The 27,691-nt window shown below is 40.8% G+C and overlaps 2 protein-coding genes across 2 annotated transcripts; one reads left to right on the top strand and one right to left on the bottom strand.

Moving 5' to 3' along the window:
- Window positions 1–727: 727 nt before the first annotated feature.
- dmgdh (dimethylglycine dehydrogenase) lies at window positions 728–16,772 on the bottom strand. The gene is made up of 16 exons (XM_005802474.2): window positions 16,514–16,772; window positions 16,082–16,250; window positions 14,492–14,590; window positions 14,241–14,405; window positions 12,953–13,157; window positions 8,152–8,400; window positions 7,857–8,055; window positions 6,648–6,817; window positions 6,413–6,566; window positions 5,777–5,942; window positions 5,550–5,680; window positions 3,029–3,246; window positions 2,736–2,893; window positions 2,323–2,382; window positions 2,102–2,236; window positions 728–1,387 (listed from the first exon to the last, which is right to left on the bottom strand). The coding sequence occupies exons 1-16, from the start codon at window positions 16,633–16,635 to the stop codon at window positions 1,175–1,177; spliced, it is 2,613 nt and encodes an 870-aa protein (XP_005802531.1). The 5' UTR covers window positions 16,636–16,772; the 3' UTR covers window positions 728–1,174.
- Window positions 16,773–19,389: 2,617 nt separating this feature from the next.
- On the top strand, window positions 19,390–25,844 carry LOC102218191 (betaine--homocysteine S-methyltransferase 1-like). Its single transcript, XM_005802439.2, has 8 exons — window positions 19,390–19,498; window positions 19,665–19,797; window positions 19,903–20,015; window positions 20,810–21,001; window positions 22,823–22,970; window positions 24,243–24,425; window positions 25,062–25,290; window positions 25,393–25,844. Exons 1-8 carry the CDS (start codon window positions 19,484–19,486, stop codon window positions 25,571–25,573), a joined length of 1,194 nt encoding a protein of 397 aa, XP_005802496.1. The 5' UTR covers window positions 19,390–19,483; the 3' UTR covers window positions 25,574–25,844.
- The last annotated feature ends 1,847 nt before the right edge of the window (window positions 25,845–27,691 follow it).

Raw genomic sequence — 27,691 nt, 5'->3', positions numbered from 1 at the left:
CCCCCTGAACAATACCAGAGTATTTTCATATATGTGCATTTTTATTTGATAAGTTGGACTTTTGCAATAAAATAAATGTTAGTAATGAACTTTATTTATTATTAACTACTAGTTAGTAACTATTTTATACATGCATATAATTGACCCTAACCCTTTTTTTATGTGGAGAACCCAGTGTTATTTGGTTATTATTTATTTCATAAATAGTGTTATTTCCTAACTTTTGTTCTCTGAAGAATCCAGAAAAGGTTATTTGTTGTGCTTTCTGAAAAACAATACATTTTTATGTTTAGCACTCTTACAATCGTCACACTTTTTCTGTTACAAACTGACCCCGGCCCCCCATCAGAGAAGGGACAAGTTATGTGGCCCTCACAGGAGAAAGTTTGGGGACCCCTGCTTTAAATAAACGCTTGGATTCATAATGATGTAATAAATACATAATTAGTTATGTATTTAATTTATTACAGTATTGGACATCTGACTTTATAATAGATACAATTACTTTCTGAATGTATGTTTCCAGTTTGACTTAAATTGTGACAAACATATTTATTTAATTAAACCATAATGGTACATTTTGGCCTGATAAATCCATTTTTTATGATTTTTAAAAAATATTTTAAGTATCTTCAGTTTCATATGGGTCATGTGCTATGTAATTAATTAGCAGTATAGTTTATAGCTTAAGGCCTACATAACTGAACTGAACGGGATGCTGACGATGTACTATTTACACAATTGTAATTGCCTTAGTCACACAAAAATGATTTACAAAACGATATATATTTTTACATGTAAGGAAACAACTTTTCTTCTGGTTATTTCTTGGCGGCTCCACGCTCTGTTCCAGTTATCACACGGGAACATCTGACCTGTAAACACTGATCTTCCTTTCATGGAATCAGAAAAAAGGTAATTACTCCCCCTCACACACAAACACACACACACACATTGTGGAAGACTTCCCATGGCATCCAAACAATTTGTTTCCTTCATCTTGTCAGGACACAGGAGGTTTTTCTTTTTTTTTGTTTTTATCTAAACTGTCCCCTGATCTGCAAACAGTTCAGCATGTGGACCACATTTATTTATTTATTTTTTTCCTCCCTTCATTCTTGTTTTTCATTCACAGCAGGATTTTTTTGAACCGGTCTTTGATGTCGACGGCTGCTTATGCTTTGGCCTTCGCTTTCTTAGCGAGCCGGGTCCGCGTGGGCTCGGTGAGGACGAGGGGCTCCTGGATCACCGTGGCGGGGAACTTCTTCCCCAGCAGCTCCACCTCCACCTGCTGGCCCACAGAGCACAGCTCCAGGGGAAGGTAGCCGAACGCCAGGCTCTGCTGGCTGCTGTAGCTGTAGGCTCCGGACGTGGTGTTGCCCACCACCTGAGGAGGAAGAGGAGTTCAGCTTACTGGACCTCAAATAAGAAAAATTAATGAGTAATAATAAAACGTCCCCCCTCACACACACACACACACACACACACTTTGTGAAATCTAGCAAATTTATGAAATTAATCCCAAAATGTGATTTTGTTTTTTGTTTTGTTTTTTTGCCTATCAAATTTACAACTTTTCAAACTCAGAAATTTCCGAGGTTTTTCTTGAAAATTTCAGAGTTTTTTTTTCTCAATTTGTTTACTTTTCAAACTCAAACATTTCCTTCTTTTTTTTTTTTTCTATAAAATTTCAGATTTCGCTCTTGGCAGAAATTTACTCCTCTTAATTTTTCTGTCTACATAGAAAACCATCGGTGTATTTTCACCATCACAATGGATACACAGTTTAAATGTTATTCACGGTCTTGTTCCTCTCTCTAACATGGTATGGGTTTTTTCTAGAATAAAGGACAAGTTACTTAAAACGCACTACTTCTGCATTTTGTAATAATCGGCAAAAAATGTAATAACTTTACTAAACAATGTGGCAGGACGTATTACAAAATGCATTTAAGGATTTTGCTAAATTTTTATGAATTACTATATGATGCGGTTTTCATGTCTTATTGCATTTTGAAGCCCGATTTCATTACACGGCTACATATTGTGGTGTTATTACATAATATTACAACGAGCCGTTTGTGATTTTATCATTTCCGACCTTGCCGTCGAGCCAGATGGTCTCGTTGCCCTCCGGGTCGACGTCGGCCGTCCTCACAGAGAGGTAGGACAGCTTCCTCTTCAGGCCTTTGGCTTTGACCTCCTGAAGCGCCGCTTTGCCGACAAAGTCGGCCGGCTGTTCGCAGACCAAAGATTTACCGCAAGTCATGTGATAGATGCTTAAATACAAACGTCTCTCCTGCTTAAAACAGCTGCACTTACCTTGTTCTGTTTAATGAAATGGTCCAGCCCAGCTTCCAGAGGATTCGTGTCACAGTTCATCTGAAAAGACAAAATGTTTTTATTCATAAAAGAGCAAAACATGTGCAGCACTTTGCAAAACTATCTCACGTTTCTGGCATTGAAAGCAACATAGGAAACGCAGCAAAGACGTAGAAAAGACAATTTGTCCAATGAGAGAAGACTTTAACTTTGTGGTCTTAACTAAAAAGATGATCTGGAAATGATCAATATTTCTCAACACAGACAAGCAGTAAATTGAACAACTGCAGGGAATGTGGTATATATAAGTGTGCAAGGATCGCGAAATGGTAACTTTTAAACACAGGTAGAGAAATCGTTCATGCAGTGTGAGTTTGGTGATGTTCATCTGTATTTTATGTCAGTTTGTGCACCTCCGCTCCCCAGCCCCTGAAGCCCTTCTCCAGTCTGAGCGAGGCCATGGCATAGGTGCCGAAATTGTCGATGCCCTCGTCTTTTCCCGCTGCCATCATGGCCTGGTACGCCGCCGCCAAGTTCTTCTGGTCCATGTACAGCTCCCAGCCCAGTTCACCTACACATGGAGACACCGAACATCTACAAGCAGCTCCGAACCCTGGAACAGTAGAGTGTGGATTCCTCTGACCGTACTTCGTTTTTTTTCTCCTTTTATTTTTTATGAATGAATAAAAGGAAGTGTGTCCTCTACCGGTGTAGGAGATCCTGATGGCCCTGACCGGGACGCCAGCCAGCTGAATGTTCTTGCAGTGGAGAAACTTGAACCCGGCGTCGCTCATGTCCTCGTCTGTCAGCTTCTGGAGAACCTTCCGCGAATTCGGTCCCGCAATTCCCAGCACGCCGACGTCGTCCGTCACGTTCCTGATGTCCACGTCGTATCCGCCCTCTGCAGCTTCTGCTTCCATCCACCTGAGCCCAGTTCACACCAAAAGCAGGAAAACAAACTTTAAAAAAACAAAGAAAAACTTTATTTTTTGCATATTTTAACTTTTTTTTTTTTTTTTGGTCAAAAATATGGATCTTTAAATACAAGGCTGGCACCATGAGCCATGCACCTCCACTGCAAGCATTGGAGGTCGCTGCGTAGCCGCTAATGTTCCCCTGTGTCTTGAAAGTGGGCTGGGTAGGAATGTCTTAATGCGCTGCGGCTTCCAACCGGAGCAAAAGGAGGAGTGTAGTACCGACAGCTGCTGGGAGGTTTTAAATTTCAGCAGTTAGAAAAAAAGACTGTGAGAGAAGTTATCCAGCCAGGCTTGAGCTTTAGCTGCTGAGAGCTAAAAACGTTTCTGCGAACACCGAGTAGAGGACGTGCATGAGACAAGTTTCTGCTTCTAAAATGCTACCTTTCAAAATAAAAAAAGATTGAAAAAAAAAAAAAGTTTCATTGCACTACCCCTCCCCCGCCTGCACCAGTTGCTGGAAAGGTTATAGTATTTTTCACATGCTTACAGCAAAAATTAATTCGACTGTTTAGTAAGAAACAAAGGACGTGGTTAAAAAGTCCAGGCGTAACCTCCTTCCCCTACCTGTTTCTGTGCCCCACCTGCCACCTGGTAGAAAAAAAGGGATTCTGTTGTTTTTTTTTCCGTGCTCACAGCAAAAACGAGTTTGACTGTTCAGATAGTTTCTTTCTTTCACAAAGGAAGAAACTTTATTTAAAAGAACAAAAGAGAAACTGACTGGCAGAAAAGGAGGCTGCATATCCGTCTTAGCTTGCAGATAAAAACTCCATTAGCTAAGCTAATTTTGCTAGTTTGGCAAAGCTAAGCAAGCTAATTTTGCTAGTTAGCCTAATATTACACAGAGGTGGGCAGAGTACTCAAATCATAATCGAGTAGTATTTGCAATGTTCTTATATTGTTTATAAGTTAGACAGGGATGAGGCGAGAGCTAGTTCTAAGCTTGTGGCTTGTTTACTGTTGTCATAGCAACTCCTTAGCAACGGCCTACAAGGATGGCTGGCAACTACAAAGTTCCCGGAAGTGTGACTAAGTACAATTTCACTGAACTCAGATCCAGAACCACACAGCATTCTGTGGGATGTAGGCAGAAAAAAAGGCTTGGGCCACTCAACCTCTCACAGTCAGCTAAGCTAGGTGGGCAACATCAACTAACTCACTCAGTCTACGGTTACCTAGCAACAACCTGTTGAGCAGTGGCAGCTGGTGGTGATATTTGAAGGGTGGGCATATATATATATATATATATATATATTCTCTTTTTAATAATTTTTTTCTTTTTTTTATTTCAATGAGAGACCCATCCAATTTGAAAAATAAGCAGAAAACCTGCTATAGACAACCATAAAAGAACCCACCATGGAAACATACCAAAGACCAATTACATAGAGCTTCTGCAGTTGTCCAAATTAATTCCCCAACACTGGACACAATTACACTGATAAAATGAAACAAGATACAATATGTTTTTAAATTAGACCTACCTTATTTAAAGAGAAACTCACTCCATCAATTTTTCTGGGACACATAAAGGCTAAATAATCCACCTCGTATATGCTAATATTGCTCGCCGTCGCTCCTTCTCAGTCTACGCTAAACCACGCCCACACACACTCCAGCTCGAGGAAAGTCCATCCTGATTGGATGAATCCTGCGGGCTGGTCCTGGGCCGACCAAAATTAACCCCAATGAGCCGCAGACCGAGGGGGCGTGGCTAAACGCCTGTCAATCATTCTGAGGCGTGACAGACAGTGACGCTAAATGGGTCTGTCAGAAATTAGCCCTTCAGAAAGACCCCCAGGGTTTTCCCCAGGCGGTTTGACACCAGGTGTGTTGAAAATTTTACAAAATGTGATACATTATTTATAAAATGTATTTATTTTTAAGTAGTTATTTTTAAGTTGTTTATTTTAACCACTTTATTGTAAATGTCAGGGAGGGCTTAGCCCTTCTAGCCCACTTATACCAGGCGTCCCTGCTGCTGAGTAACTTGTGTAGCAGGAGTTTCGAGTTTCGCCACCATGCCTCACAACTGCTTAAAATGAATAATTAAAAAAAACAATGGCATGGAGTAGAAGGAGAAAATGAGTACAACAGATGGAGAGAAAATTGCAGATAAAACTGGAAGGATCACGGCAGTATTTTAGATATTTGAAACCAAAAACATAGTAGTTTATGATATGGACTGATATGAAACGTTTACATCAGTTTTTCAGGCATATCGTCTAGCCCTAGATTCTAGCCCTTTCTCACCTGAGGTCATGGAGCTCAGAGCCCGAGCCTGTGACGAGCAGGAACTCTCCCGGCGTCAGCTGGGTGACGGTGACCTCGGCAAAAACTCTCCCAGCAGGTGTCAGCATGTGGCTGATGTTAGTCTGGCCGACCTGGGACAGACGGTACATTGGAAAACAGCCCATTTGACTGACAGTGGAATCACTCAGCTGGGTGACTTTTTGCAACAGGCTACGCTCGTGCTTTACCTTCGGCATGGTGTTGGCAAACAGGTGGTCGAGCAACTTGAGCGAGTCCTTCCCTTTCACGACGAACTTCCCGAAAGGCGTGAGGTCGATCACGCCCACCTTCTCCATCACCAGTCTGCACTCTCTCCCGACAGGTCCGAACCAGTTGGTACGTCTGAAACTGGGCCTGAGGGGAGCACAAAAAGTCAGCAGCTGCGTTTCCGTCAATCTGCGTAGTCCAATCTGCTGCGTAGTCCAGTCCAAGTAAAATTGCACAATTTGATATTTCGAAAATAAATTTTCTACATTTTCGAAATGGAAACACTTCTTTCGCATCGCACGAGTTATGTGATAAGCACCCAAATGTTACTAGTGGTGAAAACGACAAAAAAGGACGACAGAAAGTGGAAGGAGGATGATTTGCAGATGACTGAAAATTGCAAGTTGAAGCAAAATTTGCGAATAAATGAAAGTGTATTAAAACTTGAGATAGCAACATCTCAACTTCCTGGAGAGACTGGACTATATCACGATTTTCCCTGAAGACAACAAACGGTGTTAGCTGTTGAAAATGGTTGAAAAGGCTAAATAACCCAACGATGAGGGTTTTTTTTATTCAGATCACAGGAAAATCGCAGTTTTAAGGAAACGCCATACTTGTATCCGGTGTCATCTCCGGGTTTGTAGAACCAGTGGGGTTGCTCCCAGCCGGCGTGGAAGCCCATGGAGCATTTGTCCTTCAGCAGCTCATAAACGCCGCTCGTCCTGCACGTCGGCCGACCGGCAAACCGCTCCTCTTTGGGGTAACCGACTGGAAAAACCCAACACTATGACCTTAATAACAGTCCTCCAACAAAGCTAAACAATGCGATACCTTTTATTTTCTTCTTACCCACGTTGTTGAAGCCATAAGACTCCCTCGCTTTGGCGCACATGAAAGGTACGTCCGTCCATTTGCCGTATCGGTTGGGATCGCATTCAATCAGGTCGTATGGAGGCTCTCCGTTCCTAATCCAGTCGCTCAGGAACTTACCAATGCCGCCGGCGTGGATAACTCCATACCTTCACAAGCAAAGTTCAAAGTTTATTTACTGGAATCAATCAGTTTTTCCACAAGTACAAGAACTGTATTCTTTTATAGCTATTTTGCCACAGTGACATAAAGGTATGCTCTGAGGAATCAAGGAGAGGCTTTCTAACCTATAAACATTGTAACAACTGTAAAGCGTGATAGCGGGAGCATCATGCTGTGGGGCTATTTTGCTACTACTGGTACTAGTGCATCACACAAGGTGGACAGATCAATGAAGAACAACTGACCTCACCTCAAATCAACACATGCCCGGTTAGAACTTGAACTTGATTGATTGTTCCAATAGGACAAGACGCCCAAACACCAATCAAAACTGGCTTTGGAGGTAAAGAAAGGCGTTCTTAAAACACCCACTTCAAGATTATTTAAAACTTTTAAACAATGCTTCAAAAGCAACATCCTTGTTACCTCTAGAGTGGTCACATATATGAACCAGAATCATGCCAAACATGCAATTAGGCTTCCTTGAAGCCTAATAGTATCGGTCTGCCTACACAAAACATGTTCATTCCACTTTTAAATTTTTTTTTTACATAAAATCATTCTTAAATATTTTAGTCTGGTCAGTTCTGTCTGTTTTAATTGAACTGTTTTAAGGCCTCTTGTCACTTTAAATCTAAATAGGCTGCTGCTGGCCACACCCAACGCAGCCCCAATTTTGCACACGCATGTGAAAATGGCTGCAAAGAGATGCACAATTATAGAAATGTACATCTTTGAAAAGCAGAGTTGGGGCCTCCTGCACAACCAACCAGGTGGTTTAGGAAGCAGCTGAGACCCAAATAGAACCACAAAACGTGCAAAATGTGGATTTTTAAGTGACCATAAACCAATGATTAGAAGTTAATATATATGTATTCAAGCCGGTATATAATTGTGTAAATTTAATATAATCGTGACTCGTGTTGTTGCCATACAGCTGCCTCCGATTTCCTTTATCTTCTGCTGATTAAAAAAAAAAAAATTTTTTGCACCTCTCAGCTAAACAAGCCCCTCTTCAAAACGCACCCAAAACCAATGGCAGTCCAGTAGTTGCGGACGCCCTGATGTGGTCCAACCATGGGCAGCAGGTCCGGGGTGTATGTGATCGGTCCAGACACGACATTTATGATGTCGGCTTTCTTCAGCACGGGAACCATCTCCATGGCCATCTCTATGTGCTCCATTATTCTGTCCAGGTCCGACTCAAACAGCTCCTTCCCAAAACCTGCAGCAATAATAAGAAGACAAAGTTAAATACAAACCTGCCGACAAAAATAAGTTGTTGACAAATTAGGATGTGGATGATCCGTGGGAGGCGGACCTGGCGGGACTCCATCTCTAACCCAGGAGTCCTGAAGAACCATTTTCTCCATCTTCTCATACGGACCAAACAGCAGCCCGTCTCTCTCCTGGCGTAGATAGTAGGAGCCCTCCAGGTCCCTGATGACGGCCAGCTCCTTCTTCAGAGCCTTCACCTCTGGTACCGTTGCCGTCACCACGTACTGGTGATGCACAGGGATGGTGGGGTGTTGGAAACCAATCATCTGGCCCACTTCACGCGCCCAAAATCCTTTTAAAACATAAACAGTGCGACAGGAAGTATACATTTATGTATTTGAAGCTGTTAAAGTGTTCCAAATCCGCAAGCCATAATCATTATAATGTCTGCAATGCTCTATATGAGTTTCACATTTTTTGTTAAATTATTGAAATGAATCAACTTTTTTATGACATTCTGATTTATTGTCATCCCCGTTCTCAGTGTTTTCCTCTCCACTCATTGGCAATGTTTTCGTCCAACTCTCAGCAAGAAATACAACTTTTGAAGATATGGTAAACATCAGTTTAGTTCATAAAATACAATTAAAACCTGAAATAAAGCTTTGCATGTGTCTGAAAAAATACTGACAATAAAGACAGAGGATAGACGACGCAGAAATGAGAAAATCTGCACATATAAAACATTTATTTATTGATGAATAAGTTTGGGTCATAAAACTGCCTCCCCTCGCCTTATGTAATGTACAATACATTGCACCAACCATTTACAAGAAGGAAAAAAATAAAGCAAACAGGAGCTATTGCTGATTATATGTGAAGTACAGTATGACTTGGATTAAAAATTTACTTCTACAAAACAAATAAACTGGGTTTTGGAGTTTGCTAGTGCGGTGAATGAAGTCCAGGTCAAGTTGCCAGACCAGAAGAGTGCAGCTGAAGCCAGTTGAAGCACTGTTAATATGTGTTCAATCACGAAAAAGTAATCATACTTGCTTTTTTTTTTAAAGCAAATTCTTTGCAAGACGCCCTCAACATGTGCTGTTATTTCCAACCAGCTCAACTGGACAGAAGGCTGTTTACCAAAAACTTGCACACAGGGCTAATTCATTGCATAACGAGCATCAACACATTCACCTAAAATAACCCTCAGAGCAAGCCTGGCTGTGCTCAGTGTTAATCTGTCTCTCAATGTATGAGTTTAGACTTTCAGTAGTCAAATCAGTGTGCTTAAAATGTCGCAGGAAACTGGGCTTTGCCGCTAATATTAGGCATTGCTGAAAGTACAGAAGACGCTCAGTTGAACAAGTTATCCGCAGCTGAAACTCCTTAACATAATTTGCAGTGAGTTTCAAGGTTCGTTTGTCTGAACACGGCCTAGATGTTTTTGGACGTTTGTAGGCACCAGGACTGGCTGGAAAACTCCAAACAGTAGCGGCGTTTCCATTACACATGTGCGCAAACCTTTGTCGATATTCTGCTAATGTTGAAGAGACACCATTTCGCAATCGCGCCGTTTCCATTAAATAGGAAGTGAAAAATAAAATCACACGTGAATAAAAGTCATTAAAATTTATGGCAGCGACGGATGTAAACGGTTACATAAGATCTATTCATAATGCAGCCATGGCCATACCAAGGCACCAGCTGGGATTTAAAAATGGCCGCTGCGAAGAATTAAACTTCTCACGCTCCTCCTGCGGTTTTAACAAATTGAGCTGGAAGGTGTTACCCTCCGGCGCCCAAAAGAAAAGCGGCGTTCAGGATGAGCGCGGCAGACGTAACATCCGTCCGCTTCGGGGAAGCAAAGCCACACAAAACAATCCTGGTAAAAGTGCACTTCTGGACCGCGCACAGGGTAAAAAGCTTGCAGAGTTCAATTGATCGGTTTGGATCAGTCAGATCCAACTGATCGATGAACCAGCGCAGATTTCTCTATAGATGCGACCAGGAGGAATTTGTGAGGCTGTGCGTTCAGACCGCAGCAGGGGAAGATCTTGTAATTTAAGTGGAGTCGTTTAATTTCATTTATTATAAGTTATTGGGACCACAATCAGTGGTTTTTGTCACTATATAGAAAAAGTTACATGCATTTATCTGCTTTATGTGTGATGGGATCTGGATTCACGGTTCAACTAGGTGAATATTAACTAAACCGCATAAAAAAATAGGCTGAAAAACCTATGTTAATATGATTATAATTTGACGGATAAAAATAATACATGACTGATTTTTCTTATCCTCTATCCTCTGGTCGCCATGACGAAATTCTGACTACCGATTCCGTCACCTGGAATGCCGTCCCCTCGGATGTGACGTCGAACCTGGCTTCGAGTTCCGACTTCGGAGGGAAACGAAACGCACCGTATGTCTTGAGGTCAATAACTACATTATCCTTACAGTACCGGGCAATTAAAAAAAAAAAAAACATTGTTCGCAAGAGAAATATACACAAAAACTGACGGTGAGTACAGAAACAGTACAGAACTTTCCGTGTTGACGGCTCCCCTCTCGTAAAAGAGGACAGGTTTAATTCAGGAAAAAACTGATACAATAATAAAAATTATGCGTAACATTACCATGACGACTGCTGTAAACCCATCTCTGCCAGCATGTTTGTAGGTTTCTATTTAGGGTGTGCACTAGGGAAGAGGACCCGGTATGCATATCTAAGGGGCCTATGAAGGGAATCTGGAGAAAGAGGTGAGGGACATAAAATTTCTTACACATTATGCAAGAAAAAAAAAAACAGCTTCCTGTGCTTCTCATCTCAACTCTACCCACAATGCATTTTAAAAAGAGCTAAAGCCTATTCTGTTTCTGGAGATGTTTTCAGCCTTTGTAGATGTTTGAAAAAGAAAAAAAAAAACAAACAGAAAAACTGGCTGATTTTCCACGAGGTTTTCTGCTGCCTAGGAAGCAGCGGCATCTGTTTTCAATCTATGGAAATCCACGGTGAGTGGAGGAACAATGAGAATCAAAGTCAGAGCGAGTTCGGCGTTGTATTTCCTAAAACCAGCACTGCACCACACACACAAAAAGGCAGCATGCAAACAATGTTAGACCAAAAATATCAATTAAAGCAGTTGAGCTTAATTAAAAAAGAAAAAAATGTCACGCATGTAAAAATCCAGTTGCAAAAAGCTAAAAAAAAATAAATAAATAATGTCAGGAGGTGTGCATGTTCTGCTCCTTCACGATTGGCTGGAATGGGATCTGCTGGGGGGTTTTGGTATTGGCTGCGAAGCCGTGCTAAACTTCAACAGATCCTCACAATATGGGTTCTGTTGTTGCTGCGTTATAATTTGCCATGTGCTGCTGATTTCCCATATTTAACCATACTGCCTCTAGAACAAAAAGATGACTAATCAAAAAGCTACACGACCTAAATGCAGCTCAGTTACACAACACCTTCCTCGGGGAAGAAAAGTGCCGAAGGGGGATAACGGACTGAAGCTAAATTCCTGAATCAGAGCTGAAAAAACACTCAGCGGTAGGAGGGACGAAATGAGACGCTGTAAACAAGATCTCCCCAGAACTGGTCTGGCCCAGTTTACACTCAAAGTTGTCTTGTACAAACTCTGCAGGCTGTGGTCTGAGTGGGCAAAGTTCTCCTGCTGTGGAGAGTTTTCAGATAAGATGCTCTGCTGTGTTAGCGCTGCTGCAGGAACGCTCCATCTGTTTCTCAAATGAACTTTGTTGCCATTTTGTTAAAAAAAAAATTGGCAGAGGAACGATTTGTTTTCTTAGTTTTAGGCCAGTTACTAGATACCAGAATACCTGACTCATCTAAGAAATGATTTCTTTTTAACAACTTTCTTAAGCGTGGGAAAGCCCAGGTGACGATGTCATGTCCTTGCAAGGTTCTGATTGGTTGGGTCACAATATTTGAGCTAACTGAAAGTGCCACTTTTATCTCTTCATACGATCCCAAACATCACGGTTCTATGTCCCAGTCAACCAGGGCTCGCACTGACGGAATATTTTCCATATTTGACCGTTTTGGGGGTTTTTTAGACAAAAAAAGAAAAATAAAAAACCCAGAAAAATGTGAAAGCCGCCCATCATTTTGACAGATTGCAATTCACGCCACCGACTACTTTGGCGCAGATGCGCAGACATTTTCAACTTTCCACACAGAGTACCTGTGAGGCTGTGTGTTCAGACCACAGCAGGTGAAGTGTTCATAATTCAAGTGGAGTCGTTTAACTTCATTGTTCTGATGTAGTTCTAGGGGCCAAAGTTGATGGTTTCACTGCAAAGAAAAAGTTGCATGTGTTCATCTGCTTGCTCTGCGATGGCATCTGGATTCTCTGTTCAACTCGTTGAATATCGATCAAAACAAAACCGAATGTCGGTATTTAAAAACTGACTGGTGAAAATAGAATGTGACGGAATTTTTGTCGTTTGGACGCCGTCAGTCAAAATGACAGAAACGTAAAAGTCTAGCGCGACCTTCGGTGTGAGCTGATACATAAAGGCATGCCGGACGAAGATGGTGAAAGAGTGTCATTATCAGCAGTGAAACATAATGCGGGCTGAAGAAGAGGTCATTTCTCTAAAGTAAAATTAAAGCTAGATTGCAGTCTACAAATGCATTTCAACTTCACACTTCTGAACAACATCGTGTTGGTGTTCCAAATAAAATCCCAACAATACATATCGATATTCATAAGTTAAGGTAAAATTGCCAGTGTCATATTTCCCTGTTGAGTCAAATATATTCTGCTCTTAATACGAAACAGCTTTCAACTGTTCATGCTGTTTTTTTATTTTATTTTTTGTCTTCTTTAGCACAACAGCTATTTCCAAAAACCTCATTATCGACATCAGCACGCACAAACCTGCTGTGTTCACGATGCGATTTGCACGAATGGTCCCGTGAGGAGTCTGGACGTCCCACTTCCCGTCTGCTGTCGGGCTGAGCCCGGCGACTGGAGCCGGATTGTAGATCTGGGCGCCGTACATGCGAGCTCCCGCAGCCAGAGACATGGTCAGAGAGTACGGGTCGATGTGGCCGTCTCCGGGGGTATAAAGACCTGCCAGCACCTGAAAGAATAAAGTCACCTTAAATGTAAAACCATAGTAGGAAATGATTTAAATCCCAAGGAAACAGGGAATCGTGGAATATTAAATACCAGTTCCTGGACATTCAGATCAACTGAAAAAGAACCAACTAAAAATATGCCGCAGTGGGCGTGCCGTGGTGGCATAGCGGTTAGCGCGACCCGTATTTGGAGGCCTTGAGTCCTCGACGCGGCCATCGCGGGTTCAACTCCCGGACCCGTCAACAATTGCTGCTCTCCTTCCCCGTTTCCTGTCAGCCTACTGTCATTTAAGGAACACTAGCGCCCACAAAAAGACCCCCTGGAGGGGTAATAAAAATAAAAATATGCCGCAGTTACGTTTGTCTTAAAAGGCTGCCAATAAGTCAGCCATCAGGAATTGTATTAAGAACAAATATTTCCTATTCAAATTTAAAAAAGCATTTTGATTTTAAGATGATGATCCTTTAATAAAGGATTACTTTATCTTAAGGCGTTTCACACAAATGTACCAGGGTTGGCCAATAACTGTGGCTGTACGTTTAGCACCTTTGATTCAGCCTTTTTCTTTTTTTCAAAGATGTCTATAAATTGGTGTTTGTTCCAATTAAAACAGATTTATCAAACCAAAATGCACCAAAGATGCTTCAAGAAATACTTTTGAACCAACTTCAGTTTGAATGTTGGCAATTCATTTTCAGAAATTTACAAAAATATCTCAAAATCATTCATATTTTTGTCATTATTAACCACTTTGTGTAGGTATTTAAGAGTAAGCTATACTTAAATTAGAAAAAGAAGTCTGTAAGTAAAAATTAGATGTAGAAAAAGAGAGGGGTGTGGATACTTTCTGGTGACATTGTACATTTTATGAAAATTGCAACATTCAAATTCCATTGATTTGTGTTAGAGGAGATGAGTTTTTCTATTGTATGTGTGTTATCCAAAGAGTAACTTGGAAAGCGAGGGTAAAGACAATGGTCAACATGACGACCCAAAGAAAAGAACGGACACAGACCAAAAGAAAATCTCCAAAGTTGATTTCATCACATAAGCGCCGTGTGATCTGGCGCTGACTCATACAAACCTTGTCGATGTTGAGCAGGGGGAAGAGTTCTTGGACTTTTTCCGGTCCGATGAGGTACTGCGGCGTCACGTGCCAATGCGTCCGAGTCATCTGGTACCTCATCTCATCCACGCGGGCCGCTGTGGCGGCGATGCGGACGCTGCCGGGCTGGTGGAAGCCCACGGCCTGCAGGGAGAGACGGTACAGAATACGCGACGTGAGCGCGACGTTTCAAAACATGGAACGATTACAACGACGCCGAGGCGCGTCACCTGCCCCGTTTCCGCCTCCAGGGTCTCGTAGAGTTTGATACTGTCAAAGTGGACTTTCTTCAGGTTGATGCCTGGATGGTAATAAGTCGTCAGACCTGCCTGAAATGCAAACACAAAGGCTGATCCTTCCTATCCGTTTTAAACTAGGAATATCACATACCTCAGAAGTCAACTGTACTAATGCAAAAGCCACAAAGCATGCATTTATTAGGAAAAATCTCCATTAATCCACGATGTTACAAATATATAGAGCCACAGTCAACATCACTCCTCTAGGACTCACGCAGTCTCTTGAAGTGGCTTTGCTTCAGAATCCTTCCACTTAACTTTCCCCTAAAATGCTTGGATACAGCAGAACAGCCATCTGCGTTGGCAATGACATGGCCCTCCCTTGATTGATGCAGTTCAATTTCAATGAGAGCCAGAAGTGTACCACTTTATGTGCCATACGTCTCTATGGCATAGACGTTTCACTTTTTGAAACGAATGCCAGAAATGAATGCACTTTTTTGTGATATTTGAATTTTTTGGCACACACAAGAGCTTATGGAAGTCAAAACGTAATGAAAGCTTGTAAATGAATACGGGTGCAGTGGCAGCTCCAAAGTGGGTCAGGAACTCCAGTGCCTTGAAAACATATAGCACAGCAGCTGTTTGGTGTGAAAGTTATAACTGCAGATTCACGTTAAGAGCAGCTGCCGAACAGACGCTCGCTTCAGCAGGCTGTCGAGGAAGGACAACCGACAGCTTCAGCTCTGCAGCAGCATTAAATAAAAGAAATCATAAACTCTGCTTGAATCACTACATTTCTAAGGCTAAGTTCACACAGCAGGCGCATGCGACCTAAACCCCAATTCTTTTGCCCATGTACGATTTATTCATGGCAGTCTGAACTGTCCAATTCAGATTTTCTCCACCTCTCAAAAAAAGCAGATTTTTGCCACTTCCATACTTCCGTATCGGATGCGTATCCAATAGTTTTCAATGCGTTGACGTGAGACGCGTGTAGGCCTGTCGCAATAATCAATAAATCAATTAATAGCATGAGAAATTAAAACAAACTCAATAATTTCCATTTGTGTGATTTATTGTTTCTCTCTTTGATCATCCAAAAACTGGATGATCAAAAGCTTTTGTCTCAACTAGCACTTTTTTTTTTTTTTGAAGGACAGTTTTTTTTTGCAGTGACTTCATCATTTATTTTATTTGCTATTTCTGTTGTTTTGTTTATTTATTTTGGATATTTAAAACAGCTTTCAGTTCCATTATAAAATGTTCATTGGAACTTAGACATTTATTGATCACTGAGAATGTGTTCTTGCATTATTACTATACTATTACTGTTAAATTACTTGAAAATTGTCTCTAATCAACAATGTTATTGTTTATCGCGATAACTTCTGGGACAATTTATTGTCCAGCAGCATTTGTTATTGTGACAGGCCGAGATGCTTCATAATTCTGGACCAGAAGAAGCCAGACTCAGAAAATCTGGACGTAAACAATGGCTGAATGAAGCAGTCATCTTCCTGAATTTGCCAGCAGCCTGCTTCCTCTCAGTAAATCATTTGGGACTAAGAGTGGACGTACAGCGTGCCAGGTGGAGCCCGCCGTCAGCTCAGACTTCTCCAGCAGCACCACATCCTTCACGCCGCCTTTGGCCAGGTGATAGGCCAGACTGGCACCCACACATCCTCCGCCAATGATGACGGTGTCTGCGGTGTCCTTCCAGCGCTTCCCCAAAGCTGAAGCGGCATCACTGCAAAAGTTGCAGGGCATAGATTGCAGGTGAACAGATGCAGCAGCAGCAGCAGCAGCGCGTACATTATTGCTCAGGTGTTGCATGCTTCAGCTGGAGAAGTGACTTTAAGTTTAGTTTTAACTGTTTGGTTGACATTTGTTGCGTGAGATTTAGCTCTGAGTGTTTATATGCAAGCTACACTTTCATTACATAAGCAAAGTAATTCCGGTTTGATGTAAAGTGTTTGGTCCAAGCAGTCCAGGGAGGCGGACTCGTCTCACCCTTCTTCTGCGTGTTTGCTTGCGGTGCAGCAGACGGTCCTCGCGGGGAGCCGTGGAATCCCTCCACGCGCACTGACGTCTTTGCGCAGTTGAACGCTAATGAGGTTTAATATCCGAGACATATCTGCGCTAACAGACTGACAGAAAAACGGACCGAGCAGACTGCACGGTCAACCCCCCCTCTCTGTTTGGACCCCGGTGCTGGCCGGAGTAAGTTACAAATATCCCATTTTTACACTGACGGGGCGCCTTTTGGATCCGCCCACAGGTCCGAAGGCAAGACAGCAGGGAGGTTCAGCCGGAGTTAACCGTTTGTGCGCCGAAGATCCGGATAAAAAAAAAGGAAATAAATTTAAAAAAATTATTTTAAAAAAGCCCATTAATTAATGATTTTTTTCATTGAATTTCATTTTAAAAGTGAAAAAGTAGAACAAGGTTCTGAAGGAGTTGCAACTTTTTAAATTTTGAATAGAAAAACCTGCTGTGATATGTTTTTTGTAGCATTTTTTGAATGACAAAAGTCTGTTTTGAAGGAGACTTTTGTGCACAGAGACTTCGTAATACGTTTTATTTGATTTGATTTTGTTTATTTATTTTGGAGACTTATAATGTCTTCCAGAACCTGGAACTAAACCTTAGAAATCCTATCTGAAAATGATTTATGCAACACTTCTCCTATATGTTTTCCCGTGTTATAGTGAGAAAACTGAACAAAAACAATCAACGATAGCCCAAAAGAAGCAAAGTAATATCAGAACAGGTCAAAAGTCTGGACAGTGGCATGTATCCAACAGGAATCAATAAGCTGACCCGAAATCATCGGTCAACTTCAGCCTGACCTTTCCATCCAGAAACATTGATCTCTGTCCTGGAGCCTCTGTGAGCAGCACAACCTTTAACCCTGCTGGAACGGTTGCAGCAAGTTTCAGCCGGATGTGGTTTCCTGATAACTGGAACTGAAAGGCCTGATGGAACCGCGTCTCTTACCTGTGTGGCAGTGTGTATTCAGTGATAACGCTCAGAGACGAGGAAGACTTTGTGGGAGAAAGGAGCAAACGTTTACAGATTATTAGTTTTAAAATAAAAGTTTCCATGAAAAAGTTACTTTTCCAGCTGAGCTAAGGATGAAATATCACATGATTTAAATTAAAACTGGTCCGTCTCTGGTTGACGAGTCCTTAAAATGTCCAACTTTTGAAGGATGACTGAGTTTCAAATTTTGAATATGTTTGACTTGCGACTCAGAAATTTGCATGTTTTTTTTTCTAGCAAATTTTCATTTTTTTTTCAAACTCAGAAATGTCTTTGTTTTTTGTTTATTTGTGGCTGTTGTTTCCAGAAATTTTCTAAGATTAATCTCAACATTTGAAATTTTGGTGGAAATTTACTCCTGCTTTTTTTTGCTATCTATACTGACCCTAATACGTCATCGTACCTAAGTGTTTGCATTGCAACACAGACCAGATAAATAGTATTTTTCTCTTTTAAAAAAAATAGAATAAGTGTAGTACTAAAGATTATTTGACTGTTTCAGATTAGATTCATTCAAATGTTTTAAATTGCTTAGAATGTAAGATTTAAATAAACTGGCAAGTTTGCTTTGTAAAAGTGCCAACAGAACAACATGTCATGGTTAGCCTTCTTTGCTACATCTTCATAAATTATTATTTATTCAAGTCACATCCACTCTCCCAGCAATATATAATTAAACCTCAATCAATCAATCAATACACCAGATTTTCCACACATTTCCCCATGACGATCTTCTCTCTGTAACGCAACTAAACAGTGAATCAAACATGAACAGGAAGTGTCCTTTCTTGACTGCAGTGGCGGAAGTGGTTGCTGTTCATCCACGAGCGCGTCTACAGGTAGAGCCATTGAAACGGCACGTGCTATTCTCAGCTAAGACGTTGGACACCTGGAGAGGAAAACCAATAATAATAAAAAACACACACATGTAGCTTGAACCTAAATGTAGCTATACGAGATAAATATGTAGCACGTTACGGAAACCTGAGTATTTAGGTTGCTATTTAGCTAGCAACCTAAATATTTAGCAGGAGAAGCTAAGTACTTAGCTAAATGTTTAGCTTGCTTGTTATTTAGTTTCCAAGCTAAATATTTAGCTTGGAAACTAAATGCTTAATGTGAAAATTTAACGTTTAGTTTGGAAATTAAATGTCTAGTAAGGTAAATAAATAATTACTTTGGAACTAAATATTTAGTCAGCAATCGAAATATTTAATTTAAAGCTACGTTTTTGGCTAATGAGCTAAATATTTTTTGTTTTTAGACAGTTATTTAGCTCAGTGTTAAACATTTAGTTTAGCTTCCTAATGTAATATGTAATTCGAAAGCTGTTTAGTTTGCTTATAAATTAATTTGGAACTAATTAACATGGCAAGAAAGACTGAAAATGAATGCTTTTTTTCCCTTTCATATTTATTTATTTTTGCTTTGACAGGCTAAATAAACCAAAAATATTGCTGTTTATTGTGCAACTTTTGGAACGGAACCACATATCAGTGAGTACAAGACAAAAGCCACGCAGTGGAAGCGTGAGCTAAAGTAAGAGCATGCTGCATACAAGACTGGGCTTTTATCTTCTCGGCGCTTTCCTGGCATGTCGGAGCCAGGAGCGCGGAAAAGAAAAACATTGAAACCACCTCTCTTCTCAGCTACCTTTTTTTTTTTTTTTTTTTTTTTTTTTTTTTGCCAACATCACACATTTTGTCTGTCGGCCAACAGCAGCCAAAATAAATTTCTTGCGCAAAACTTGCAGCTAATAGCAAGGGAGGGAGTTGGAAAGACGATCCGCGTGTGGAGAGGGGTTGCAGGCGGTTCTTGCTGTGACATCAGGGGCTGCGCTCCCGTCTTGAACTATAAATGCAGCATGGATGCCTTCACGGATCCTTTCCCCCAGACTCGGAGCAACGGTGCAGCTGAGAGGAGGCGTCCGCGGAGACCATGGCACCGAAGAAAGTAAGTGCGCACGGCGAAGAGCCCAATAGTAATGTGCACAATTCAGTTTAAAATGTTGTTACTCTTTCTCTTGCACTTTTTTTTTTATTATTATTTATTTAAAATGACGTCAAACAGCGTTGTGTTTTAAGTTTTCTTCCCGGCAACTTTCTTGTGGCGCGCTCAGGGCATTCTGGAGCGCCTGGATGCAGGAGAGGTGGTCATCGGAGACGGAGGGTTTGTCTTCGCCCTGGAGAAGAGAGGTTACGTGAAAGCGGGGCCGTGGACTCCAGAGGCCGCGGCCGAATACCCCGAAGCAGGTAAACTGCATGGTTCCGTACTTTTTATTTTATTTTTCTCTTCTTGTCTTCTAATCTCCGGACTCCCGGTGGAGACGATGCGCTAACAGCGGCGTGTTGTTCCAGTGCGGCAGCTGCACAGGGAGTTCCTGAGAGCTGGCTCTAACGTCATGCAGACCTTCACCTTCTATGCCAGCGATGATAAACTGGAGAACAGAGGGAACACTCAGCGCTTCACTGTAAGCTACAGTTCCTGAAAGTTTTCACACTTCCTGAACTTCCACATATACCGATCCCCCGCCCTGCAAAATAGCTTTATTAAATTATATTAATGAACCATGATGTTTACTTTCTGTCACAGATCTTCTGCTGGCTTTAGAAATGGACTTTGAGTAGGCCATTAGAACCAAATCTGGCCCACCATTTTAACCAGCTTTAGCTTTTTATCCGGTCCATTTGTTTATTATTACATTATTGGCTGCAGTTATTATGTTTTCAAATAAAACATTTTTTCAATGTTTCGTGAATAACATTATAACTTATGTTATCAAAGACATGGGCTCAAAACTGCAATATTATTTGGGAATTTATTACATGACGTTGTTACATTATCGGTGGCTGCACAATGTGTTTTCCACTTTTTGTTTATATATCTACGGAAGAAGGATTAGGGCTACTGAAAAATAAAACAAATCAGATTTTAATCTCAGAATTTTGACTCCAAGAATCAGAATATTAAAGCCAGAATTCTAAGAAAGAAAGTATTAATTTTGAGTTATTTCTCTCAGAAATATTTAGTCTCAGAATTCCGACTTTCGTTTTCAGAAAATTAAAGCCTGAATTCTTTTTTGTCAGTGGCCCTCTTCCGTATATATCACATGAAATCACAATAAAATACATTTATAACTATAAATGTAACGTAATAAAGTTCAAAAAGGTTCATCGGGCTTCAACGCTCCTCTTTGAACCATGAGGGTTGCTCTCGAGCGAAATGTAAAAGTGAAGTGTTTCTTTTCTCCTCGTGAACTTTCAGGGGGAGCAAATTAACGAGGCGGCTTGCGACCTGGCCAGGGAGGTGGCCGACGAGGGCGACGCTCTGGTGGCGGGCGGAGTCTCGCAGACGCCCTCGTACCTCAGCTGCAAGAGCGAGGAAGACGTCAAGGCCATCTTCAAGAAGCAGATTGACGTCTTCGTCAAGAAAAACGTCGACTTCCTGATCGCAGAGGTATGTGACGGACACAAGACGTAGCTGGTGTTGAGAAGACGTGAAAATCTGAAGCACAAAGAGGTATTTCATACGTAAAGTCAAGCTAAAATTTGAGCCACCTAGCAGTCCAGTAGTGGACAAACTACTCCGTATAGCTCTGGATAATAAATGACTTTATTATCATGACCAACATTTTTTAGTAGTTTCTTGCAGGAATAGTCCCCTGGGCAAGACCCTCCTTCTTCCGCCCCCCCAACCAATTAAAATGCAAACAATTGTCTGATTTATTTTTATTTTTTTCAGCAGGAAGCAGATAACCTAGTTTCCCAGTATTCAGCAAGCAAGTAAAACTTACTCCACTACACATACCAAACCTTTTCAGGGTACCACAGACAGAAAAAAAAAATACTTTGTAGTTCTTGGGTGCCCCTCCCCTTTCTAATGCTGCCCTGGGCTATTGCCCAGATCACAAGGAAGGGTAAATTTACTCTGCTACACATGCATACAAGTAGCAGCAAACCTTTTCAGGACACAAAAAATAGAAAAGATATATTTTATTTTGTAGCTCTTGGGCACCCTGCCAACCACGTTTCTAATGTCGCCTTGGGAAACTGCCCGGATACTCCATATTGAAAACTGCTATATGTGTTAATGCACTGTCACCTCACCGAAAGGGGGTCTCATTTTAAAATCCCAATGAGGATATCTTTGTGTGGATTTTCCTTTTTTAACAAAAAACAAAACAAAAACACAAATCCCTCCCAAACTAAAAATCCATCAACAACATATGGAGGTTAAACACTTGCTGTGACTGAGGGTGGGTGGACTGATTATGTCCACAAGAGGGCAACAAAAGCAATCATTTTCATAATGAAAGTTGTTAAGGTGTAGTTCCCTCTACATTTAATGAGATGTCTTGTAAAGCTGGGTAGAAAGCCTTACAATTAATCACCTTTTTTGCAGTAGAATAATCTCATAATCTATCATTTCAGTGTTTATTCAGTTCCATGTTGCAAGATAATTGTCTTTGACGACATCCCGGGTCAAGATGATAGTTACTTCTAATAATTCCTGTTAATTAGATGATCCTCAACTGTAATTGTGCGCTTTGGTCAGACGAGGTTACGATTGAGCTTTTCAGCAACAAACACTTAAGCAAAACTTTAATATGTGGAAAAGCCCATACTTATACTGTGAAGTACAGTAAAGGATGTGTGATACGGTGGGCCTGTGTTTTATGCAAAAGGCTCTTGGAACACTTGTTAGTGTGACATCATAAGCTCTTTTCACATACCAGGATATTTTAAATAGAAATATGACCCAGATTGGCATTTCCATAACAGGTTTTGTTCACATTTTCAACAGGGCAGTGGCGTCCCCAAAAGGTGGGAAAGGGGGGACCATGGCCTCCTCTTAAAAAATGTTGGCCTAGAAAGCCTTACAAAGTCATCTTGTAGTTGTTGTAGAACCCAATAAATTAATTAATTTATAAAATCAAAACTAAAATTAAATATATATTAATATAAATAAATATTATTATTACTTCTTTTATTCCTTTTTTTTAGTTTAGTTGTGCCCCCCTAACATTTTTCCTCAATTTTTTATTTTTATTTTTTTTTCCAACCTTCTGAAAATTTTATGGGGGTGCTACTGCTCCAGGGGTGCCTATAATTTTGAAACTTTACCGATTGTCTGTGAGTTGTATTCTGAAAATCCAAAGGTGCAAACATCACCAGAACTACACCTAACTGTTGCTGCACTCAAGTGCTTTGATTCCTATTCCTAAGAGTCGTCACAGATTGTAACTCAGATTTTCCTCGTCCATTCTGCCCCATTCAGTACTTTGAGCACGTGGAGGAGGCTGAGTGGGCCGTTCAGGTTCTGAAGACCTCTGGAAAACCCGTGGCTGCGACTCTGTGCATCGGACCTGAGGGAGACCTGAATGGAGTCAGTCCTGGGGAATGCGCCGTCAAGCTTGTGAAAGCAGGTAACAAGGTTTTTCATAACCGGTCATGTCGTAGCCTGACGGGTAAAAACCATTCCTATGTCCTGGTTGTGGATTCTGAACCACACATGGAGAAGTTCAAAATATATGTATTCCTAACCTGACCGGATTATGTAAGCACTGTGGCTAAATCTGGCCAGTGTTGCTTTTGGTCTTCATATCACAAAGTTCTGCTGCGGAAAGTCAAAGTTTGGTTTCGAAACCATGGAATGCAGTATGTGGCCTACAAATGAGGGAGTTAAGGATTTAAAGCTGCCAGTGTTTTCTTCCAGTGGTCTCTGCAGACGTATTTAGATTTGTATTTCAGTCATAAGTGGCGCTTTGCTTATAGTGTCGTACAATTACACTTGTGCAGGAATGTAGTGTGTAGTATTGCTGAACAACAAAGATGACTTATTGTGAAAAGACAATGACAATAAAAATCAGTTCACAAATCAGAAGAGCGTATAGTGCACTAAAGGCACAGGACGAGATTTATTCAGAGGCACAAACTCCTGGAATAAACGATTTGTAAATAACAAATAAATAGGGATAGAAAACCCCCCCACAAATCAGCGATGTACAAGAGATATCTGTTTTTTTCCCTCTACTGGACCATTGACTCACCTTTTATATTACACAGTTTATGTCAAACTCCTAAACAGTTTGTCACCCTCATTCAGGCAATTTACATCAAACTTATGACAGTTTAGAAAACTCTTACAAAATCTTTTAACATCCTGAGAGCAGATGAAGTTCCAAATAACTTTCATGTTGTCTAAAAATCAACAACAGTTTGAAAATCATAATCATCCTTTATGAATTGCTGAGTAAAATTGACTGAAATTCAACACTTTAAGGTATGTGTTACTGCCTCTGGTTAGTGTTCAGTTTCCTATTGTTTTTTTATTTTATTTTTTACAGTTTTTGAATGTAGTTTACAGCATGAAACCTCGGTTTTAATACAGGTCATGCAAATAAAAATGTAGCTTCTTAGTTAATGTCATATTTGAGGACTAACACTTTTCATAGGTGTCACTGACTTTTTACTCTTCTTCAAGTTTAACTTTCAGGATGGCAGGCTTGTGCTGCCCTCTGCTGGTGATTTCAACACATTACAGTGGAAAACAACAATGTTTACTTCTTGGAATAAGAACAATACTTCTGCACTAACATTAACTATTGCAGGAAAAAAGTAAAAAAACAACAACAACAACAAACAAACACTGTTTTGCCAGTGTAGTAGCGTTACAGAGTTATTCATTTGTTTCGCAGGGGCAAACATTGTCGGCATCAACTGCCACTTTGACCCAGAGACCTGCGTGAAGACCGTGAAGCTGATGAAGGAGGGAGTGGAAAAGGCCGGGCTGAAGGCCCACTACATGACCCAGCCGCTGGGCTACCACACTCCCGACTGCAACCGACAAGGATTCATCGATCTTCCCGAGTTCCCGTTCGGTGAGCGCTTCACCTTCGCTTTATTTCTCACCACAGACACTGACAGTTAGTTAGGGCTGGACGATAAATCAGTAGCAATATATATCGCGATAGACACGTAATCAATATCAGCAGATAACACGTCGGATAGAATATTCAATAATGTCACTGAACTACGCGCTAGAGCCGTACAGCATTCTGGGGGATGTAGGCAGAGGAAAGGATTTAGCCAACCTCGCAACGTTGGTGGCATTAACTAACTCACTCACTAATTGGTTACCTAGCAACTACCTGCTGAGTAACTCGCACAGCAGCAGTCTCAGGTTTTGCCACCATCCTTCACAACCGCTTGAAAATAGGGATGCATTGATCCGATATTAAGATCTGAATTGTAATGTCTATATTGAAAAAATTCTTACTAAATTACCTAAATTCCTGCTTTATTATTTATTTTACATTATAGAATTCCTAGCTGCATTTTTGAGCCATTTACAAGGTTTGTTTCAGCTGATTTTAACATGTTTGACTATGGTAGTCAACCTATTGTTTTTGTCAGTTTCAGTTTCTCTATTATTACTATTATTATAGCCGTATCATCCAGCCCCACTGACAATAAACTGCGACTACAGAATCATTTGCATACGTTTTCCCCGACAGCCCTGGAGCCCAGAATCCTGACCAGATGGGAGATGCAGAAATACGCCCGGGATGCGTACAACGCCGGCATTCGTTATATCGGCGGGTGCTGCGGGTTTGAGCCCTACCACATCCGTGCTGTTTCTGAAGAGCTGGAACCTGAGCGGGGATTCCTTCCTGCCGGCTCCGAGAAGCACGGCAAATGGGGCACCGGCTTGGAGCTGCATACCAAGCCCTGGGTCAGAGCCAGGTAGATAATTCTCTAAAGTATTACGTTTTAAATCCTTTCCCTTTTGGGAATAACAGTAAAAGGATCAATGTGTAAACTAATGGGATCTGGTCCTGTGTGTAGAGCCCGTCGGGAATACTGGGAGAAACTACAGCCCGCCTCCGGGCGGCCATTTTGTCCTTCGATGTCCAAACCCGACTGCTGGGGTGTCACCAAGGGGCACGCCGAGCTGATGCAACAGAAAGAGGCCACCTCCAAGGAGCAGCTGAAAGTGCTCTTTGACAAGGCCACCCAAAATGCCTGAGCTCCCCGTCCCTGTTCCTGACACCCCAAAATAAATCCTCCTCTGAATAAAAGCAGAAAAAAATGAGTGACATTCCCTCAAACTTCACAAACCCAAACTGTCTAATCTAACCCCGTCTCCCGAGTATCTTTTAGGACTCAACAAGCAGTCTGAGTCGGATCATAAACCATGTCAAGTTACTGTACTGCAAGCTTCAAACTCATGCCATAACACTCCAAAAGTCTGATGTTGTGTGAAACAATAAATGAACGAATAAATCAAGCGAACCAAATCTGCATGTGTGGGTTGGTGTTTGTAAGAAACAGCAGAGGAAATGCTTTTATTTTTCACCTAATCATTTCATGGAGGGTAAGCAAGTGAAGGAGGTTTTCCTAAAAATCCCTTTAAGATTCCTATTTATAATAATTAATGTACAAAAGACTGTTTCGTTATGGGGTGCTGAAAGTGAAAACAAGTCAACTTTCAACACAACAGCAACAACCCATTTTAAACTTTTTCCTCCACCAGGGATGTCTTGTAAATGTCTCCATGTTCCCAAATCTATTTAACATTTGGCCTTTTTGTAACCACAAACTTAGATGTGTTTTATTGGAACTGAATGTTACAGACCGACACAAAGTAGCACATAATTTTGAAGTGGAATAAAAGTCCCTCATGGCTTTCAAGTTATATTTTTATATAAAAAATCTCAAACCTGTGGTATGCGTTTATATCCAGTCCCCTTGCCTTATTATTTGGGGTTCTACAACTTTATGACCTCTTCTCTAAACCTCTGTAGCAAATCTGTGCAACCTTCAAAGAGCAGCTGAGATAAATTACACACATGTGGACTCTATTTACCAATTAGGAACAGCTTGTTGTTTGGAGTGGATTTTATTTAAAGGTATACTAAATTACGCCAAATTCAAAAGACACTTTATTTTTAGATTTTTTTTAACTTGCATTAAAAATTTAAAGCCATTTTTCCGAACACTTTACAACAACGGCCTACTTTACGTGAATCTATCATAAAATCCAAATAAATGTTATCAGTTGTGTCTTAGTTTTTTACAATGAAGGCCCAAAATTGTGAAGTTCAAAGCAAATGGGTGGCAAAAACAAAATCTATCTATATATGTATATATATATTTGAATAAAAGTTTCAAAATAAAATTGTTGCTTTTTAAAAATTATTTTGTTGGCTCAAAAAACTTAGAAGATTTCAGTGATATCTTAGTAGAAAAGTGATCTGTAGATTTTTGTATGCCCAAAACATAAATAGTGTCTCTCACTTTTCTGGACTCTTATTTACCACCTGAGCAGTTTAAGAAGAAGTGGGGAGAAAGATTTATCCTTTTCGTAAGTTAAGACGTGTTTAAGTGTCTTTGTGTTGAGATTAAAACCCCACATGAGAGTCCCACGCCAGAGTCAAAGAGGACTCTATGGGTAAAATCCCCTTTTCCAAAAAGAGAACAATCAGTGAAGCTAGGATGCTCTATCTGTATGTGGGCATGTTTTAAAACTCGGCTGTCCTGAGGGAGTTTTTGATTTCCTGTTTATTCATGTAGTGTTCTGGGTCTGCAAGTAACATGGCATGAAGTGTTTTTTCTATTAAAAGACTTTTCTTGCTGGAAAACATGCAATTCTTTTCCCACTTGGTATCCAAACACATTTTACCTCATGGAAACAACTGAAGTTTTTCCACTCACACAATCAGATAATCAATTTATCTTCAGCCAAGGCACTCAAACATATCTTGAGTAAAAATGGAAAATGGTCAGATATTTTTTTTTTAAAATTTAGACAGCTATATGACAGTTTTACATAATTACAGCATATCCCAGGGGCGCTGCCAGGAATCTTGGGCCCCCTGACAAAAAGTTTAATTGGGCCCCTCCCGCCCACGCAGTTGCTGTTACAATTTCTTGAGTCTATCTGACCCACCAAAAGCGTTACAATTTTAAAGGCTTGCAACTGCCTTGCTTTCTTTCGTCCAATACTGATAACTAGCACAATATTTACTGCTCATGAATTTAACATCCAACGGTTTGCATACAATATGCAAGTAGGTTACTTATATTTTTTCTATTAGTTTTAGCTTACTGAAATGTTTCTCGCCACGAGCAGCAGTCATAGGCA

The sequence above is a fragment of the Xiphophorus maculatus genome, chromosome 8 (genome assembly GCF_002775205.1).
Source record: "Xiphophorus maculatus strain JP 163 A chromosome 8, X_maculatus-5.0-male, whole genome shotgun sequence".
Classification (NCBI taxonomy): Eukaryota; Metazoa; Chordata; class Actinopteri; order Cyprinodontiformes; family Poeciliidae; genus Xiphophorus; species Xiphophorus maculatus.
This window is presented reverse-complemented; position numbering and strand designations above follow the sequence as displayed.

Excerpts from the sequence above, each read along its gene's own strand:
- dmgdh (XM_005802474.2), bottom strand. The coding sequence starts at position 16,635 with ATGTCTCGGATATTAAACCTCATTAGCGTTCAACTGCGCAAAGACGTC. Across the intron at positions 5,943-6,412 it reads GGAGATGACACCGGATACAA|GCCCAGTTTCAGACGTACCA; the intron begins GTATGGCGTTTC and ends TGCTCCCCTCAG. Across the intron at positions 2,383-2,735 it reads TCAGGGGCTGGGGAGCGGAG|ATGAACTGTGACACGAATCC; the intron begins GTGCACAAACTG and ends TTGTCTTTTCAG.
- LOC102218191 (XM_005802439.2), top strand. Across the intron at positions 19,798-19,902 it reads GGCCGAATACCCCGAAGCAG|TGCGGCAGCTGCACAGGGAG; the intron begins GTAAACTGCATG and ends GTGTTGTTCCAG. Across the intron at positions 22,971-24,242 it reads CGTCAAGCTTGTGAAAGCAG|GGGCAAACATTGTCGGCATC; the intron begins GTAACAAGGTTT and ends TTTGTTTCGCAG.